This window comes from Scyliorhinus torazame, chromosome 21, assembly GCF_047496885.1.
Source record: "Scyliorhinus torazame isolate Kashiwa2021f chromosome 21, sScyTor2.1, whole genome shotgun sequence".
Taxonomy (NCBI): Eukaryota; Metazoa; Chordata; class Chondrichthyes; order Carcharhiniformes; family Scyliorhinidae; genus Scyliorhinus; species Scyliorhinus torazame.
The window spans coordinates 13,555,881-13,573,853 of NC_092727.1; the positions used below are offsets into that span (position 1 = coordinate 13,555,881).

At 47.0% G+C, this 17,973-nt stretch overlaps 1 protein-coding gene across 3 annotated transcripts; it reads right to left on the minus strand.

Annotated features, from left to right (window-relative positions):
• Positions 1–214: 214 nt before the first annotated feature.
• Positions 215–17,436, minus strand: hinfp (histone H4 transcription factor). Of its 3 annotated transcripts, none has more exons than XM_072486523.1 (11): positions 17,321–17,436; positions 15,792–16,034; positions 13,212–13,381; positions 11,480–11,706; positions 10,060–10,171; positions 9,511–9,663; positions 9,003–9,080; positions 8,177–8,297; positions 3,756–3,894; positions 2,847–2,971; positions 215–1,084 (listed from the first exon to the last, which is right to left on the minus strand). In XM_072486523.1, exons 2-11 carry the CDS (start codon positions 15,809–15,811, stop codon positions 556–558), a joined length of 1,674 nt encoding a protein of 557 aa, XP_072342624.1. In that variant the 5' UTR covers positions 15,812–16,034; positions 17,321–17,436; the 3' UTR covers positions 215–555. The 3 variants fall into 3 exon arrangements, with proteins under 3 accessions (XP_072342624.1, XP_072342625.1, XP_072342626.1); XM_072486524.1 differs by having other exon boundaries at positions 17,278–17,322; XM_072486525.1 differs by lacking the exons at positions 15,792–16,034; positions 17,321–17,436 and having other exon boundaries at positions 11,480–11,823; positions 13,212–13,368.
• Between the last annotated feature and the right edge of the window lie 537 nt (positions 17,437–17,973).

Below are 17,973 nucleotides of genomic sequence, written 5' to 3' on the forward strand. Positions count from 1 at the left end.
TGATTGCCAATTAGAGTATGGTACCTGATGGAGGAGGAAAGTAAGAGTACCTGAAGGCAACAAAGAGGAAATTTTCTATAATAATTCCTAATCCTCAAGAGTAAGGAGGAGTTATTTTATAACAGTTAATGAATAGGATTGCAGGGCAATAAAGATAGCGCATTTCTTGAAAAATGAACAGCAATAACACCAGAGGACTTTTACACAATAAAAATACATTTGCTGGTGAAAACTGTATTTGCTGTATTGACACTGATCACCCATCTGTCAAAATCTATTTTCTAACAGATTTGTTTGACCTAATCTTTAAAGCATAATTTAGTAGGAACCGCACTGTGCCCGACAACACTACAGCTGGAACATAATGAGGCTTGTCTTGAAGGGAGGGGTAAATTAAAGAAACATGACTAGAAATACAGCCCATGTTGGCCAACCAAATCCATACAACATCGCAAAGCTCATTCCTGACTCCAAGGTAAAACTGAATATGCAGATCAGATCAAGGCTTAAAATTTGCATCAAGTGGTGATGTGCGTGGGTGGCTAATCCTAGCTCCTAGCCAATTATTTGAATGCCTAGTTCTTCCGCAGTCTTTTCTATATTGTCAGTGGAGGTCCCCTCAACCTCCATATTAATGTCCTCAGCAGATGCTTCTGCGTTCCCTGGGATATGTGGTGCATTGGTCAGAACGTAGTAAACGGTTTCATTTTCCCCATTCTCATTTGTCCGATTGACCACTCGGATAATGGGGTTTTTATTCGAGTCAGGGGAATCTAACGGTGATTCTTGCCGATGTTGCTCTCCAGCAGCCACATCGTGATTGGGATGTTCCACATATTCGGCTGTACAACAGCTCAGAGCATCGGGGCTCTGCCTCCCTGTGTCATGCTCCTCACTGTTTGTTTCCTCTATTGGTTCCAGTATAATCCCTCTTAGGTTTGCTTCCGATAAAATCAAACTCTCCGACGTGCTGTCCACACGGCCATCCTGCTTTTCCCGGTCTTTCATTAATTGCTCGGTCAGTTCGACACTCTCGTAACGGACCAATTGCAGACGCATGTAACCATCCTCGTGCTCTTTGTATCTGGATGAATGAACATTAATGTAAAAAGGTGAGAACATGCAATTCGTGCCCCATTAGCTATTTCTTTTAATGCTTTTCCAACAACTTGCAAGTTCCTTATCCAGAAGAGGCGACCTGCTTTTAGCTCTCAGGCAAGATACTAGGGTCAGGAGATGGTCTGTCTGCAGGGGAAGTATTTTTTCCCCCATCTTCTCCTTCTAGCAAAGAGCTAACTTGCAATCAGCAATACTCATGAATTGCTGTGGGAAATGGCAGACATGAGCCCAGGACAAGTGCATCCATGTGCTGAGCCAACATGCCATTCACAAGCCATGCCACGAGAATGCCTTCCCGAGTGAAGCCATAGGTGGTCAGGATCAACGGTTCATAGACCCATGATAGGTCCTGGTCAAAACATCACATCGGCCAAGAATGATACTACGTTTCTGCCACAGGATGCCCCCATTGTTTCCACGAGTAGACAAAAATAGGCACCTCATTTCCTCTCGTCCAATGGACCAGCTCAGGTACGTTACCCTTGTAGCACAAGCAAACATAGCCTTAAAACCACAGCTCGGCCATTCAGGAGAGAAGTTAGAAAGCATTTTTTCATACAAAAAGCAGGGGAAGCTGGCTTACTTATGAATTTCTACCCGAGATCAATAAGGTTTTTGCAAGCCAAAAACTCCAGGCAGATGGAGTTAAAGTGCAGATTAGCCGTGTCAGTGGGTCATTTCCCCATTTCTCACTCTTCCCAAATAACTGTACATTTTTTGTTTTTAAAAACCGGGCCTGGTTTTTATATTTCCTTACATATTTTGTTCAAATCTAAAGGAGTTTCTAAAACAAAATCTCTTCTTCAGTCCAAGGCCATTCTGAGGAATGAAACACCTTTCTGCTCGAGACAGCTAAAATAATTTGATACAGAAGCAAAGCCCAGCCCAAGAACAAGTGCTCATTCCACAAAAGCAGTTTCATTTTCCCAAAGTAGCCATTCCCATTGAAATGGAGACTGCAAACTCACTTAGCACCAAACTTTGGGCAACTTTGCATCCCCGAGTAGTAATTCATTTTATACAGCCAAAGAGATGCCTCCCATTAATCGAATATGAAAACAGTAAGTTTGTCATTTCAGTGCTGAGTTTAGTGTTGCTGAGAAAGGACAGGTTGTCTTGATCCTACGCTAAACGTATCTGTTTTTAAATCAGGAGAAATCGGAAAGGACAACAAGGTGACCCAGTTTCCTTGGAATCATGTGATTTAACCTAGATACAGTAAAGATAAACAACTCACTATGATTCTGACACTTCAATTTAATTGAAGAATATATTTATGGCAATCTGAGTGTTGGAAGATTTATGGAGTCTCAATTCACATAACCAATCACCATTTTAAAGTGGAATGATATGTACAAGGAAATTCACAGCCTATGGAACGGCACATGAGCAAATCATTTACAGTATCACTTCTATTTGAAATGAATCAAAAGAGCAAGACAAGCTCGCTGTCACACTCAATAGGGCAAAACATTAATTTATGTACACAGATTTGTTTATGTAAATTCATAATTTCTGGGCACAGGAGTGATATAGTGAGGCAGGGAAGCAACAAGATATCAGTTGGTTTGCAAACCCCCATTCCTCCCCCAATTCTTATGCATCATCAATCTTGCTCATTATAGAGTGACAGAGGACCTTCCCCATCAGCCAAGAGATTGTACACGACCCAACATGAAATCAAGAGCGACAGAATCATGTGAAAAAATGGAGAAATGTCACCGTACCTGAATCGTGGGTGACCTGAAGGCCACTTAAACTGATGCTTCTTCCTGAGGTGCACAGTCAGATTGTTACCTCTGGTGAAACATTTGTCACAAACATGGCATTTGTATCTGGGTTCCAAATCTCCCTGGGAAAGTCAGAGTCCACAGTTAAATATCTTAACTAGTCTGTGCAAGATAAACAGCCACAAATGATCTGAAAGACTAAGGCCCTGATATAATTAGGGAGCAGAAACGTTGATAACCGTAATGAAGAATTAATGTAACTTGGTTCCTTTTTTCCGCAAAACAGAATGAAATGTAAATCCTCAATCTTGGAAATTGGCTTCTGGAGAGCAAACGAGGCCCTGATGAAAGTGTCAACTAAATATTCAGTTAATGCTAACAAATCCAGTGCTAATAACATAATTGGAAAAAAATAAATCCGAGAGCTCCAGCGAACTGCTACCAAGAGCATGTCCTAGTAAAGCGTTCCCGAGATGCTCGAGACCATATTTTTCACTTGCCTACTTTTCCGGCTGTGGATAGGGTAGATCAAGGAAATGTGGAAGGGAGAAAACACAGAAATCCTGCCCTCACCAGCAATCATAGATCAATTCAGTCATCCACTCCACTCTTTACAACAGTAGACCTCAAGTTCGAGTTTCTTATGCGGGTTTGTGAAATACAACGCAAGTCCAGCCCAGAGGCATCGGTTTAACATGTGCATTAGCAGTTTCATTTGAGGTCAACAGTGATCATCAAACCACTGCGAGGGCTACTAAACAATCACCTACATTTTTAATCGATGCAACATCCCATATCAGTGGGAGACGATGGCCTTACAGGTGGATCATTCAGTTCTGTTGGGCATTACATATTTCACTTTTTAAAAAACAGTGGCAAAAACATTCACTGCCTTCAACTGCTTACCTCATGTACTTTCCTGTAATGGGACTTGATGGAATATTGAGATCGTGCACTGAATGTACATCCTGCAAGCTCACAGCGATAAGTAGGATCCTCACTGTGTGTATCCAAATGCTTCCTTAGATCCACTAAGTTCTTGCAGCTGAGAGGAAACAAATTACACCAGTTACCTCTTAAAATATCTTAATGCAGATCGCAAACCTGCGCAGATGCAAATGACAGCAGGGCACTGGGAGACAGGCCATTAGGAACGTTTGCTCACTTTCTCAAATGTGAAAAATGTTGTTGTGGGTATCAAAAGTGATCTTGCGGCTATGCAGAGCTAAGTCGCACTTTCGGCAGCTCCCGCTTGGGATGGACTTTTGGGCTCTTTTCAGGGCCCCCAACGGCATTTTTTAGACATTTCCCGGTGTGGGAAGAAGACTGCAACATTCCCCCGACAAGTGCATGGCTTGAACCAGGAGCGGGGCGACTAAAAAAAGTGGTGGTGAAGCCAATAAATGCGCGAGGGAAGAAGAGCAAGATGGCAGCGGGCGGGGACCAGGCAGCGTGGATGCAGTGGGCGCAGGAGCAGCAGGAGGTTATCCAGCGCTGCTTCAGGGAGCTCAAAGCGGACCTGCTGGAGCCAATGAAGGCTTCTATTGATAAGCTGCTGGAGACCCAGACAGCCCAGGGGGTGGCGATTCGCAAGGTCCGACAAAAGATCTCAGATAACGAGGACGAGATCTTGGGCCTAGCGGTAAAGGTGGAGGCGCACGAGGCGGTCCACAAGAAATGGCAGGAACGGTTCGAGGAGATGGAGAATCAGTCAAGGTGGAAGAATCTGCAGATCCTGGGCCTCCCGGAGGGGCTGGAGGAGTCAGATGTGGCGGCCTATGTGGTCACCATGTTAAACTCGCTGATGAGAGCGGGGTCCTTCCAGAAGCCCCTGGAGCTGGAAGGGGCCCATAGAGTGCTGGTGGAGGAGGCCCAAGGCTAACGAGCCGCCGCGAGCGGTGCTGGTGCAGTTTCATCGGTTCGCTGATCGGGAATGCATACTCAGGTGGGCCAAGAAAGAGAGGAGCAGCAGGTGGGAGAACGCGGAGGTTCGAATATATCAGGACTGGAGTGCGGAGGTGGTGAAGAAGAGGGCCGGGTACAACCGGGCGAAGGCGGTGCTGCACATGAAGGGGGTGAAGTTTGGCACGCTGCAGCCGGCGCGACTGTGGGTCACCTAAAGTACCGGCACCATTATTTTGAGTCACCGGAGGAGGCGTGGGCCTTTGTTCAGGCCGAGGAGCTGGACACAAACTGAGGGTCGGGATGGGGGGTCGGGCGTGGGGATGGTCGGGGATTGTTGTTGTTGTGTTACATTTTGAGGGGGAGGTTCTTTGTTCTTGTTTATTTTTGGTTCGGTGTGGGTGGTTAGGGCACTGTTTTGGTTGGGTCTGTCGGGTGGGCTCTTGGAGGGGGCAAGTAAACGGAGTAGGGGGTGGATGGCCGGTAGGGGGGATGGGGCCCCGCGGGGGAGGGTGAGGCCCGAGTCGGGGGTGAGGGGACTGGGCCTGTAAAAGGAGCTGCGTCAGGAGGCGTGGCCAGGCAGGTGGAAAGCGCAGGCCTTTTCCCGCGCTGAAGGCTGGAGGGGGCGGGGCCGGGGCAGGGAAGCGCGGTTTTTCCCCCCGCGCTTGGGATGGAAGGGGGAGGCGGAGAGCCTGCTGGTGGGTAATGGAGGGGGAGGGGAAGTCCCACAATGGGAGGAGTCGAAGGAGAGGCGGGAGCGGCCGGGGTCAGCAGACCTGCAGGAGTACAATGGGGGGAGCAATGCAGCTAGGAGGTGTCCTAGCTGGGGGGGGGGGGGGGGGGGGGGGGGGGGGGGAGAAGGAGAGAGACCGGGCTGCTGCAGGTATGGTCAAGGGGAAGCTGGAGTAAGTAGAGGGGGGTGGGACGGGGTCTGCCGCCGTGGGGAACGGGCCAGGCGTGGGGTGCGGGCGCGTGGCTGGCCGAGGAGGGGTTATGGCTAGTCGGCGGGGGAGGGGGGCGGGTAGCCCCCTGATCCAGCTGATAACCTGGAACGTAAGGGGGCTGAACGGGCCGGTTAAGCGGGTCCGCGTGTACGTGCACCTGAAGGCGGATGTGGTCATGCTCCAGGAGACGCACCTGAAGGTAGCAGACCAGGTAAGATTGAGGAAGGGGTGGGTAGGTCAGTTGTTTCATTCGGGGCTGGATGCCAAAAATCGGGGGTGGGGGTGGGGATCTTGGTGGGAAAGAGGGTGTCGTTCGAGGCGTTGAGCATTGTGACAAGACAATGGCGGCAGGTACGTAATGGTAAGTGGTAAGCTGCAAGGGGAGAGGGTGGTGCTGGTCAACGTGTACGCCCCGAACTGGGACGATGCGGGCTTTATGCGGCACATGTTGGGTCGGATCCTGGACTTGGAAGTGGGGGGGCCTGATAATGGGGGGGGGGGACTTTAACACGGTGTTGGATCCAGCATTGGATCACTCCAGATCCAGGACGGGTAGGAGGCCGGGGGCAGCTAAAGTGCTGAGGGGGTTAATGGACCAGATGGGAGGGGGAGATTTGCAAGGCCGGGGGCTAGGGAATTTTCATTCTTCTCGCACGTTCATGAGGCCTATCCCCGGATCGACTTTTTTGTTATGAGCAGGGCGCTGATTGCGAGAGTAGAGGATACAGAGTACTCGGCGATAGCCATTTTGGATCACGCCCCGCATTAAGTAGACCTAGAGCTGGGGGAGGAGAGGGACCAGCGCCCGTTGTGGCGCTTGGAGGTGGGGCTGTTGGTGGACGAGGAGGTGAGCGAGCGGGTCCGAGGAAGCATAGATAGGTACCTGGAGGCCAACGATAACGGGGAGGTCCGAGTGGGGATGGTCTGGGAGGCGCTGAAGGCGGTGGTTAGGGGAGAGCTTATCTCCATTCGGGTCCACAAGGAGAGGAGAGAGCAGAGGGAGAGGCTGGTGGGAGAGATAGTGAGGGTAGACAGGAGGTACGCGGAGGTGCCGGAGGAGGGACTGTTGAGGGAGAGGCGTAGCCTCCAGGCCGAATTCGACCTGTTGACCACCAGGAAGGCGGAGGCGCAGTGGAGGAAGACCCAGGGGGCGATGTACGAATATGGGGAAAAGGCGAGTCGGATGCTGGCGCATCAGCTTCGGAAGCAGGACGCAGCTAGGGTGATCGGGGAGTTAAGGATAGGGGAGGGAGTGTGGTGCAGAGTGGGGTTGGCATCAATGGGATCTTCAGGGACTTTTACGAGGAACTGTATCAGTCCGAGCTCTCACTGGAGGGAGGAATGGGCCGCTTTCTGGACCAACTGAGGTTCCCGAAGGTGGAGGAGGGACTGGTGGCGGGATTAGGGGCCCGAGTGGGCTGGAGGAGCTGGCCAAAGGGATAGGGAGCATGCAGGCGGGGAAGGCACTGGGGCCGGACCGTTTCCCGGTCGAATTTTACAAAACATATGTGGACCTGTCGGGCCCGTTGCTGGTTAGGACCTTCAATGAGGCAAGGGAGGGGGGGGCTTTGCCCCCGACGATGTCCCGGGCACTGATCTCCTTGATCCTGAAGCGGGACAAGGATCCCCTGCAGTGTGGGTCTTACAGGCCGATTTTGTTGTTAAATGTAGATGCCAAGGTGGTGGCGAAGGTCTTCGCCACGAGAATTGAGGATTGGGTGCCGCAGTTCATCCACGAAGACCAGACGGGGTTCGTGAAGGGGAGGCAGTTGAACGCGAATGTGCGGAGGCTCCTGAACGTTATTATGATGCCGGCGAGGGAGGGGGTGGCGGAGATAGTGGTGGCGATGGATGCTGAGAAGGCCTTCGATAGGGTAGAGTGGGGGTACTTGTGGGAGGTGCTGAAGAGGTTTGGGTTTGGGGAGGGGTTCGTCAGGTGGGTTAGGCTGTTGTACGAGGTCCCGATGGCACACACTACCACAAAAATACTAAATTAATGGAACATGGAATAAGGGGGCCATGATTGCATGAATAAACATTATCGGAGAGCAAGGGGCAACTCTGAAAGGAAGTTGTTTTTTTGACTGGAAAGGTGCAGTGTGTACTGTTCCATCGGGTTCTGGGCACCTTATTCATGAGAAAGACATACAAACAATACAAATGTTGCACATAGATTGTTACTGGGGTGTAGCGATTAAAAGCTGCAAAAACACATTTGAGACGTAGAGCTTTCTCCACTTGGTTCAAAAAGATCACCCAGATTACAAAGGGCTATGACAGGGTAAACTGAGACAGATTTGTTTCAATTGGCTGGCGAAATGGTAGCAACGGCATACAAATTTGAGGGGTACGAAAGCAAGCAAAGCAAGCTACGAGGGACGCCAGATCGATCCATACTTCAGGAAAGCAGAGAGTAATATGGAACTGGAAAAGCAGGAACGACTGGGCAAGATACACCAAAGGTTTAACTGAAGGACGTACCTGTACTCGCAGTACTCGCAGCGGAATGGTTTCTCATCGCTATGGCGGAATTTGATGTGGTTCCGCAAGGCAGAAGGTGCTGGGCAGGTCATATCACAAAATGGGCACTTGTAATAGTTCACTGGAAAAAAAAACATTCAATGTTCTCTCAAACCCAGCTGAGTATTTCATGTGCGTCCTCACAATAAAGGGATAGCCAACTCTTTACGGAGACATAGGATGACTGACTTTTCGTCTTCGTACAAGAGTCTAAACTAAAAATCACACTAACATCCCATTTTATTTTCCTAATTATTTTGCAAGATTTTCATATCCAATCTTGATTTGAGAGAAGTTAATTTTCTTTTGAGGAGGATGGGGGGGGGACGGTAATGGTATCTAATGGAAAGAGATGATTACTGTGCTACTTAGTTGACATGTATAAAGGCCATCACTCAAGTATTCAATTCAGGACTGAAGAATCAATGCCTAGGCAACACCAGGTGGATATTGAACTTTCCCCAATTGTGCTTGAATATGCGTGGAATAATGAAAGAAAGCAATGTCTATAATACACTGTTATTGACATCATAGATTACGCAACTAAGTGACTCCCACTACTAAGGAGGGGAAATCCTGGAAATCACCTGCGGGAAGGTGAAATGCATTAAGAATCTTCAAGGGATGAGGTTACTGCGTGGTTTGTCATTAAAATGGAACACAAATTATGTTGGTGAAAGCCGTTATTTCATTCTTATAAAACAGACAGTGTGACTGAAAGGGCCAACTGTTTTGTGTGAAAAGATCCTGGATATAAAGATAAGCAACAGCATAAAACTCTGCTTACCATGATGCCGCATGTGGTCCCTGAGTAGCCTTTCAGTGGCAAATCTCTTTGAACAGTGGGAGCATTGAAACCGCTGGTCTAGCGAAACAAAAATTGTGATACACGATTCTTTTAGTAATAGGTTCAGTACCGTATTCACAAGCTGTCTCTGTGAAGTTCTGTGTCTGTGTCAATGGCATTAAACAGCATGCTCAGCCACAACCCAGTTTGAAGTCAGTGGCTTTACATCAACATCACGTTTCTTTCACAGGGTATTGCCACACCACGGCAACAAATCGATCCACTCAATGAGACCATTTAACAATTCGTGTTTGCTCCAGGGATGATTCGCAGCCTTCTGATGTTGATGGGAGCCCTGTTATGTATCTCGCATTCCCATGTCTTAAATTGGCTTCAGGTAACGGAGATGCCAAGTTTCAAAGAGAGAGTTCCTATCTTGGGAAATTATACAAATGCGAAACTACGAAACCAGGCCCCCCCTGCTGCATCCTAAGGAATTTTTACTTACATTCCATGGCTGTCTGCCTCCGGATATGATCAAAGAATTTGGTGTTGCTGGCAAACATCCCTCCACAGGTAGGGCAGGCCACAACTTTCTCCTGTGTGTGACTACGTAAATGCTCCCGCAGTTTAAATTTCACTTTGAAAGTTGCCTCGCAATCTAAAAAGACAGAAAACTGGAAATTAATTGCTCCTGAATAAAAACAGAAAGTGTTGGAAAAGCTCAGCAGGTCTGACAGCAGCTGTGGAGGGGGAAGCAGAGCTAAAGTTCTGAGTCCGTGTGACTCTTTGTTTGAGCTTTGCTGTGAGCAAACAGACTGCCACATTTCTTGCATTACAACAATGACTACACTTCCAAGAGTACTTCACCGGCTGCACAGTGCTTTGGGACATCCTGTGCAAGAATGTTATATAATTCTTGTGGCCTGTTATAATTACCCTGTCAAGAAACCTTCCCATTAACCGTCACTCAAGTCAGATGAGGTGGGTCTGCAAAATAGAAACTGTGGAACTAAGCAGAGAGTTTTTTGTGCAGTCTGGTTCCAGATGAACTCACCTTTCCAACAGCAGGGGATTATTAGATTAGTATCTGTGGTTGCATCACGGTCTGAGCACATTCCATGCATGTCCACGTGTCTGTAGAACCATTCCGGATTCTCAAAGGTGCTCTAAGGAGAAAATAGAAATGCTGAAATAAAGCAGCAAAGCACAACCGTGCTGTAAAAAGCAATGCATAATCTGTGCCAGTGTCTGCTTTAGATTAGAACAGGAGAAAACGTTGTAAATCAGGTTATCACCCTCCTGGCTAGAGGAGTTTAATAGTTCACAAAATTATAGCGCATGACTGGGCGCAACTCCCTCAGCTAAATTTCACAGGTTTAGTAAGGAAAGTGAAGGAGGACCTGGCGAGATGGGATAGTCTCCCTTTGTCGTTGGCTGGCCGACTGCAGGCAGTCAAAATGAATATTTTGCCACGGTTTCTGTTCCTGTTCCAGTGTCTGCCGGCCTTTTTGCCAACGGCATTTTTTTTCGAGGTGTGGATAGGCTGGTCTCGTCGTTCGTGTGGGCAGGGAAGGTGGTGAGGATAAGGAAGGCGGTGCTCCAAAGCGGGCGGCAGTCGGGCAGGGGTGCGTAGTGCTTTGCTCTTCCGACTCTGCTGCAATATTACTGGACGGCGAATGCGGAGAAAGCGCATGGCTGGAGGAACGAGTTGGAAGCCTTGGGGATTCGGATGGAGGCGGGGTCCTGCAAGAGCTGCGGGTGCTGGCAACCACTGCCGCTAGCCCCAGGGAAGTATTCTGGGTGGTAGCTAAGCTGAGGATCTGGGGCCAATTCCGACAGCACTTCAAGTTGAGGACAGTGTCGAGGGGGGGTTGTTCATTTTGCACTTTGGGGACCTGGTTGCTGCTGGGCGTTGGGGGGGGGCCTGGGTACTGTGTAAAAATGATTTTTTTAAAAACTTTTTAAAAAAGGTTCACAAATGATGGATCATCTTCCAGTCCCCAGAAACTGACACGGCCATCAATAAAGATGCATCTTATGGCCATCAGTAAAGATGCATCTTAGAGAGAGAAACAAATTCAATGCTCCAGTTTTAACGAAAGGCCACCACCTGAAACGTTAACTGTTTCTCTCTCTCTAGCGCAGCCGTTTGACCTGCTGAGTGTCCCCAACATTTGCTGTTTGTAATTTCAGAATTCCAGGGCCTGCAGTGTTTTGCTTTTGCATCAGTGGAGATGTTGCAGGGTAACAAAGGATCTGCTGCATGGATGAATCTTTGTGAATCGCAGTTTCCTTCTCCAGATATCACTCTGACCACAAAATAGTTCTTTTCGCCTCGAGGATAATTTTTTAATCGTTGATGGTCAGAAATACTTTTTAAAAAAACATCTCATGGGCAAGTTTAAAGTAAACTAGAGAGCGAGCAGAGAAAACAGAACAAGGAAACGTAATTCAGATTTGAATGGTTGACTCACGTCACAGTGGCCCCAGAGACAAACAAAGCCCTCTGGGATTTCCGGAATGACGTTGCGGCTCTGCTGATCCAGTAAACAGTGCTCGAGTTCAGTCTGAGCCTGCAGGGATTGTAGACCCCAGTGCTTCAGTTTTGTGTGGTAGGCGTGAAAGTAAACATGACGGATCAGGTCAGCTGAGCTCTCCACGGAATAGAACCCACACTCGGTCCACAGGCATTGGTGCTCCTCTAAGAAACAGACACACAAAACGGGATCAGCACAGGATTGTTTTCCTCTAGTGAAACAAGATTCCATATCTCACCTTTGAAACCATGTTTAGTCCCCAGCACCCAAGTCGGTATTATCTGCAAGACATATTTGCAGGATTTGAAGCTTTTAAATTGCAACTTGTTTGAATTCCAAAGGGTGGAAGGGTTGGATTATGTTCTATTGAATTTTTTATTTCATTGCAGAATATGTCTGTGTACTTGAGCAAATCATTAACTTGCTTGCCCCCTTTTAAATGTCGAGTTCCTTTGATTTGGGCCAGTGGGAACAAATATCCACGACAACGTGAATTTCTGCTTCGGCAACACCACAAACTTACAATCAGGTTAGCCATTTTACTGCACCTACTGTTCAATGAATGAGAGGCAACACAAAATACCTGCTACCAAATTGCTGAAGCAACAGTTCTAAAGTAGTAAATGTAACGTGGGCCAGCAGAGATCATGTTAAAATTGCACAATTCTCCTTAGAATGCTGTCTGAATTTGGGCAATTTAAAATAAAAGTTTATCTTAAGTAGCTGCATTGACTATATACACATAATAATGAAAATACATTTCCAGACAACACATTATTCTTTCAGAAATGTGAAGGAAAGGGCTGCATGTGACGCAGTGGTTAGCACTGGGACTGCAGCACTGAAGACCCGGCTTCGAATCCCAGCCCTGGGCCACTGTCCGTGTGGTGTTTGCACATTCTCCCCATGTCTGCGTGGATTCCACCCCCACAACCCAAAGATGTGCAGGCTAGGTGGATTGGCCACGCTAAATTGCCCCTTAATTTGGGGGGGGGGGTGAAAAAAAAATTGGGTACTCTAAATTTATATTTAAAGAAAAAAAAGAAGTGTGAAGGAAGATTTATTAAAATGGGAGTTTATCCTCATTACACGGTTGAAAAAAATAACAAATTATTTCTTTGGAATGTTTCCGTTCCTGGCTCAGCAAGTGGCTATGCAAATTTTTAATATTTCAGAAACTCCAACTGATCCAAAATTTCATTGGGTCGTCAAACTCCACTGGCTTCTTGTGCCCCAGTGGGCAGAATACTAAATGTTAACATTTTCAAAGAAAAGTACCAGCATTTTAGAGCATGCTTTACAGGCTCAAGACTTCCCAAATTGCTTTACAAACCATGAAATACCTTTAAAGTGGATTCATAAAGAGGGAGAGGAATACACTAATTATAGCAGAGTAGGTAAAACAGAGCAGCAGTGATAGAAACACAAGAGCTAGCCACTCATGGCCTGCCATATGCAACTCTGAATAGAAGGGGCAAAAAATAGCCAATTGTAAAAAAAGGGCTGTAACTGCAGATTTTTTTCTTCCTCTACAGATTACTGGCCAATTCCCAGTTATTTTCATACATAGTGCCACACTGAAGTTAGTTGCAACAACCATTTTTAATCAAAAGTTATTAACAATCTCAAAATAATTCGACACTGTCCATCCACTGTGCTGTGGCCCTACCTTGTGGTTCAAGGTCATTTTCGACCCCCTGGACTTGGTCCTTTAAATGTCCTGCGATGTGGTTGCTGAAATCCTCCATCCCAGAGGCAGTGAATCTGCACGAGCCCCATTCGCACAAAAGGACCAGAGATTCGTACTTCATGCTCTTCCCGGCAGCCATTACATCATACCTGGTCAATTGAGAAAATGCACTGGTTTTGTTCTTGAATACTATACATCGTCTACTCTGTCAAACTGTAATTTGACTTTTAAATTTGAAAGAAAATTCATTACACAAGTATTGCTTTAGGTCATGCTGGTTTAAGCTGGATTGGGAGCTGTTTTTATTTTCTTGTTGTTTAATGGGAAATTGAGCAGTGTTACACTTCTTCTGAAATGAAAATCGCTTATTGTCACAAGTAGGCTTCAATGAAGTTACTGTGAAAAGCCCCAGTCGCCTGTTCGGGGAGGCTGGTACGGGAATTGAACCGTGCTGCTGGCCTGCCTTGGTCTGCTTTAAAAGCCAGCTATTTAGTGTGCTAAACCAGCCCCAGAGGGTGTGGTTCTCAGGTGTGAAGTTAAGTAAGGTTAATATTGAAGTCATAATAAAGTTTTGTTTTAACAATATCCAAGCCCCATTTCTTTGTGCAATCGCTCCTGGAGTGAATCATTCTTTCCGCACCCTCTTACAAATAAAGTAAAATATTGGGGTTAAGGTCCAGTATCCTAGCCTCTGTTGGGGTCTGTTCTGGGATTGGGGGAGGACTTTAAAAGGTTCTAACTGCCTTCTTAGGAGTTGATCATACGGTTATTGACTACTGATGACTCCAATTTGTTGTGGTACAACCTTTAAAAAACAACTTTAACTTTACAGTTCAGCAGATCTTAATGATTCATAAGGAATTAAGTGTGAAAGAAGTCATCTGTTATTTATTTTGGATATTGTTCATCCCAAAGTAACTGATGGTTCATATTTGGTCACAGAGTGAGGAACTCCGTTCCACAGCCTGGCTGTAACTGTTAGGCTTTCAAGTGTTGGTTAGCAAGTGAAAGTAGAGTGTGTGGTACCAACACACTTTAAATTTGCACTTAAGCTAATGTACTTGGTAGCAGGTATTTTGTGTTGCCTCTCATTCATTGAACAGTAGGTGCAGTAAAATGGCTAACCTGATTGTAAGTTTGTGGTGTTGCCGAAGCAGAAATTCACGTTGTACTTCAAAAGCTGCACCATGACACTTGTATGATATGCACCTCAAATTGCTCCTGTTATTATCTAATGTCATCTAGAGAGAACTTTACACATCTTCCTGGGTTGTGGGGGCTGAGACACACGCAGAATGTGCAAACTCCACACGGAGTGACCTCAGCACCGTGAAGCAGTAGTGCTAACCACTACACCACTGTGCCGACACTATAGTCAGATCATCTATTGTTAAAATGGATCTTTTAAAAATTGACCATTTCTTGCTTTTGATTCAAAGATCCAATTTCACTCCCAGCAGAGAAGCTTAGCTAGCTGAGGCACCCAAAGAAATAGGGCATGAAATTCTTGCTGTCTCAGTGAAAAGTTACTGAGTCCAAACAGAAAATCTCACTTTCTTAGTAAATTTCTTAAGCGGGATCTAGGACCTCCTCATACTCACTTTGATGATAATTTAATATAACTAAATTGCAAATCGTACATTGTATGATTTCAGTAAGACCTAATACAGAATTCGATATTTCCCACTCTATAAACTGGAAACATTACTCAGCCGTACAATGATGTGGCAGCACGGTAGCATAGTGGTTAGCAAAGTTGCTTCACAGCTCCAGGGGACCAGGTTCGACCCAGTGACTGGGTCACTGTGCGGAGTCTGCATGTTCTCCCCGTGACTGCGTGGGTTTCCTCCGGATGCTCCAGTTTCCTCCCACAGTCCAAAGATGTGCGGGTTTGGACACCTTTTGCCCTTAGTGTCCAAAAAGGTTAAGTGGGGGTTACTGGGTGGGTTATGGGGATAGGGTAGATACGTGGGCTTGAGTAAGGTGCTCTTCGTAAGAGCCGGTGCAGACTCGATGGGCCGAATAGCCTCCTTCTGCACTGTAAATTCTATGAATGAGACATTGTGGGTTTTAAATGTGGACTGTGTTCAGGGTGTTTTGAGCTGCATATGACCATGATGGTTTCAAGTTTCCCAATCAGGTTATGGGGTACAGCCTGACACAAGGACATGTTGGCATTAGTGTGATTTCTCTCATAGGATATCACTGTCAATATGCACTTGGCTACATTGGGAAAATGCACGTCCGAAAAGGAGGTGCCAACAAATTTCCCGTTGGTTTATATCAAACATGAACATTTGTTTGTGGCCCACGGTTATCAGTTCTTTTCCTGTTCCTTATAGTTTTGGAAGACCATGCCATAAATGTTCCTTTTGTGGCTATGGGAATTGGAAGATCCTTACCGTAACTCCTGGTTTCACAGAAGTGGGCGGGTGTAAGAGTTTGTAATTAATTCTGTCATGTTCGTCTATGCTGTATATTATCCTCTATTTCTCTAGTGTGGTTAGCCACTTATGCTGCGTATTAAGGACACCAGATGTTAAGTCAAGGATTATTTACCCTCTCTTCCGTTTCGCCATTTTGCTCCGCTCAAATCACATCCTTCATCCAGTTGCTCTCAAGTATCTGATAGCTTGCATCTTCCAAGTTGCTAAGATTCTCAATATACCAGCGTGTGCAGCTCCATCTTCATTCTCCCTCGTCCAATTCAATCGACACCCGGAAGTGATTAGTTTACGTTGGAGATGGTTCCTCACTAGGGTCTGCCGATAGCCAAGAAAAGAGCAACCGCCTGAACAATTCCTGAGAATAGGACAGTTAGAGAACTGTTTAATGGACATTGTGTACTGTCATTTTGGTTACCTGGCTCATTGAAGATAGCGACCAATAAACTTTGACATAAAACTCACATATACTAATAGCAAGGTGGAGCTACTTTCATTACATTGTCTGTATTTGCCAAACACAATTTTCAATCATATTAACTAAAAATGTTTAAACAATTTCACGCCACCCAAGCAGCAGATGGGAGTTGTCAGGTGGCAGACTAGACTGCCACGTATCCATTTCAAGAACAAATTATCCACCTACTGTTGAAAAATAAAAACATTAAGTGCTGCAAATACTCAGCAGGTCCGGCAGCAGCTTTGGAGCAAGAAACAGAGTTAACATTTCAAGATCAATGAACTGCCATCAGAATCCAACGAAGTGCCTGGAAACAGCATAAGTGAGATACCAGAATTTATTGCACATCCCTGAATGACCTCTGAGAAGGTGATGGCGAGTTGCCTTCTTAAACCGCTGCAGTTCACCTGCGGTAGCTTCACCGACAGTGCTACAGTAAAACAAAATACTTGGCATGCTGGAGAGTTAACGTTTAGAGTCCAACGTGACCCTTTGTCAGCACCCACACTGCTTTTAGGGAGGGAGTTCCAGATTTTGAGGTTGCAAAACAATGCAGAGCAGGTACCTCAGGCCCCAGTCTGTCTCTGGTGCTGCCGCATTGAGATTGGGGTTGAATGGTGTGGGAGAAGCTGCACATTTGGGCAACAGCAAGGTAGCATAAACTAAAGCCTGCCTTCATTAGCGATCACAGCAGTTCCAGGGCAGGCACACGGGGTTTAGGAGCAGCACTAGCCTGCGCTGCCATTCCAGAAGATAATGGATGATCCGGTCATGGTACCAACACCACTTTGCTGCCTGCCACCCTCCATAAATCTTGGAACCCCCCCCATATGAAGAACCTGTCCCACTCAACCTGGAATAAATTCAATGGTCCAGACGCCACTGCTCTCTGAAGAGAATCCCACAGCCCAATGACCCTCCAAGAGAAACATTTCTCCTCATCTCAATATGAAAAACCAGGCCTCTTACTGTGAAACTCTGCCCCCTCCCAGGTTCTCGTCTCCCTCTATCCGTTTCTAAACAGATGAAAGTGAGACATAGGGGGAGGGAATTTTTAAAAAAATCAATTCTTTCCAGCAGCCCCAGCCAGGGACTGGACAGTGTGGGAGGGAGTTGCCGGGGAGGCAGTGTGAGTTCTCACCTGGGGGGGAGGGGGGGGTTGGGGAGCAGTGTTGCCTCCTCACCTGGACCCAGCCGCAGGTCAGGGCTGACACCGGAAATGCGAACGCCCCCTTCGCCCCGCGCGCGCCAGCGCGCCCCACCGTCACCTCCGGCTCCGGGCGCCAATCGGAGAGCAGCGCCTGGCTGCCGTCCGCGCATGCGCCGACTCACCGCGGGGGCGAAGGAGCGACCCAGCTTGATTGACATCGCGGCCCTCCAATCGGAATGCGGGCTTGGGAGGCAGCCCTCCACAGGCTGACCAATCGGTAAGCGGCTGGTTCGTCCCCGCGCCCTGATTGATTCAACGTGTCCGGCCCGTTCAGTGTCCGGACGGATCCGCTGAAATCCTAATCGCCGACGGAAGGTTCCGCTGCCTCAATATCATTTCCCTTCAGCATTTCTCTTTACCAGATATACACATTTTGAAAATGGTGGGTGGTGGGTGATGTGTTGGATGTTCTGGATCACATACAGGTCACCAACACTTGAAGTAGTGCAACACTATTTTATTAAAAGGTTAACTATTTAAACATACTTGAACTGTGGGTAAATACAATACCAGCTTTAACTAAAGACCTTTGCCTTGTCCTAACCAGTTGATGCACTCAGCACATGGTGAATGTCTGTGTTGCAGGCTGTGAGCTCTGTGCTCCTAGCTAACTGCTACTCGAATGAG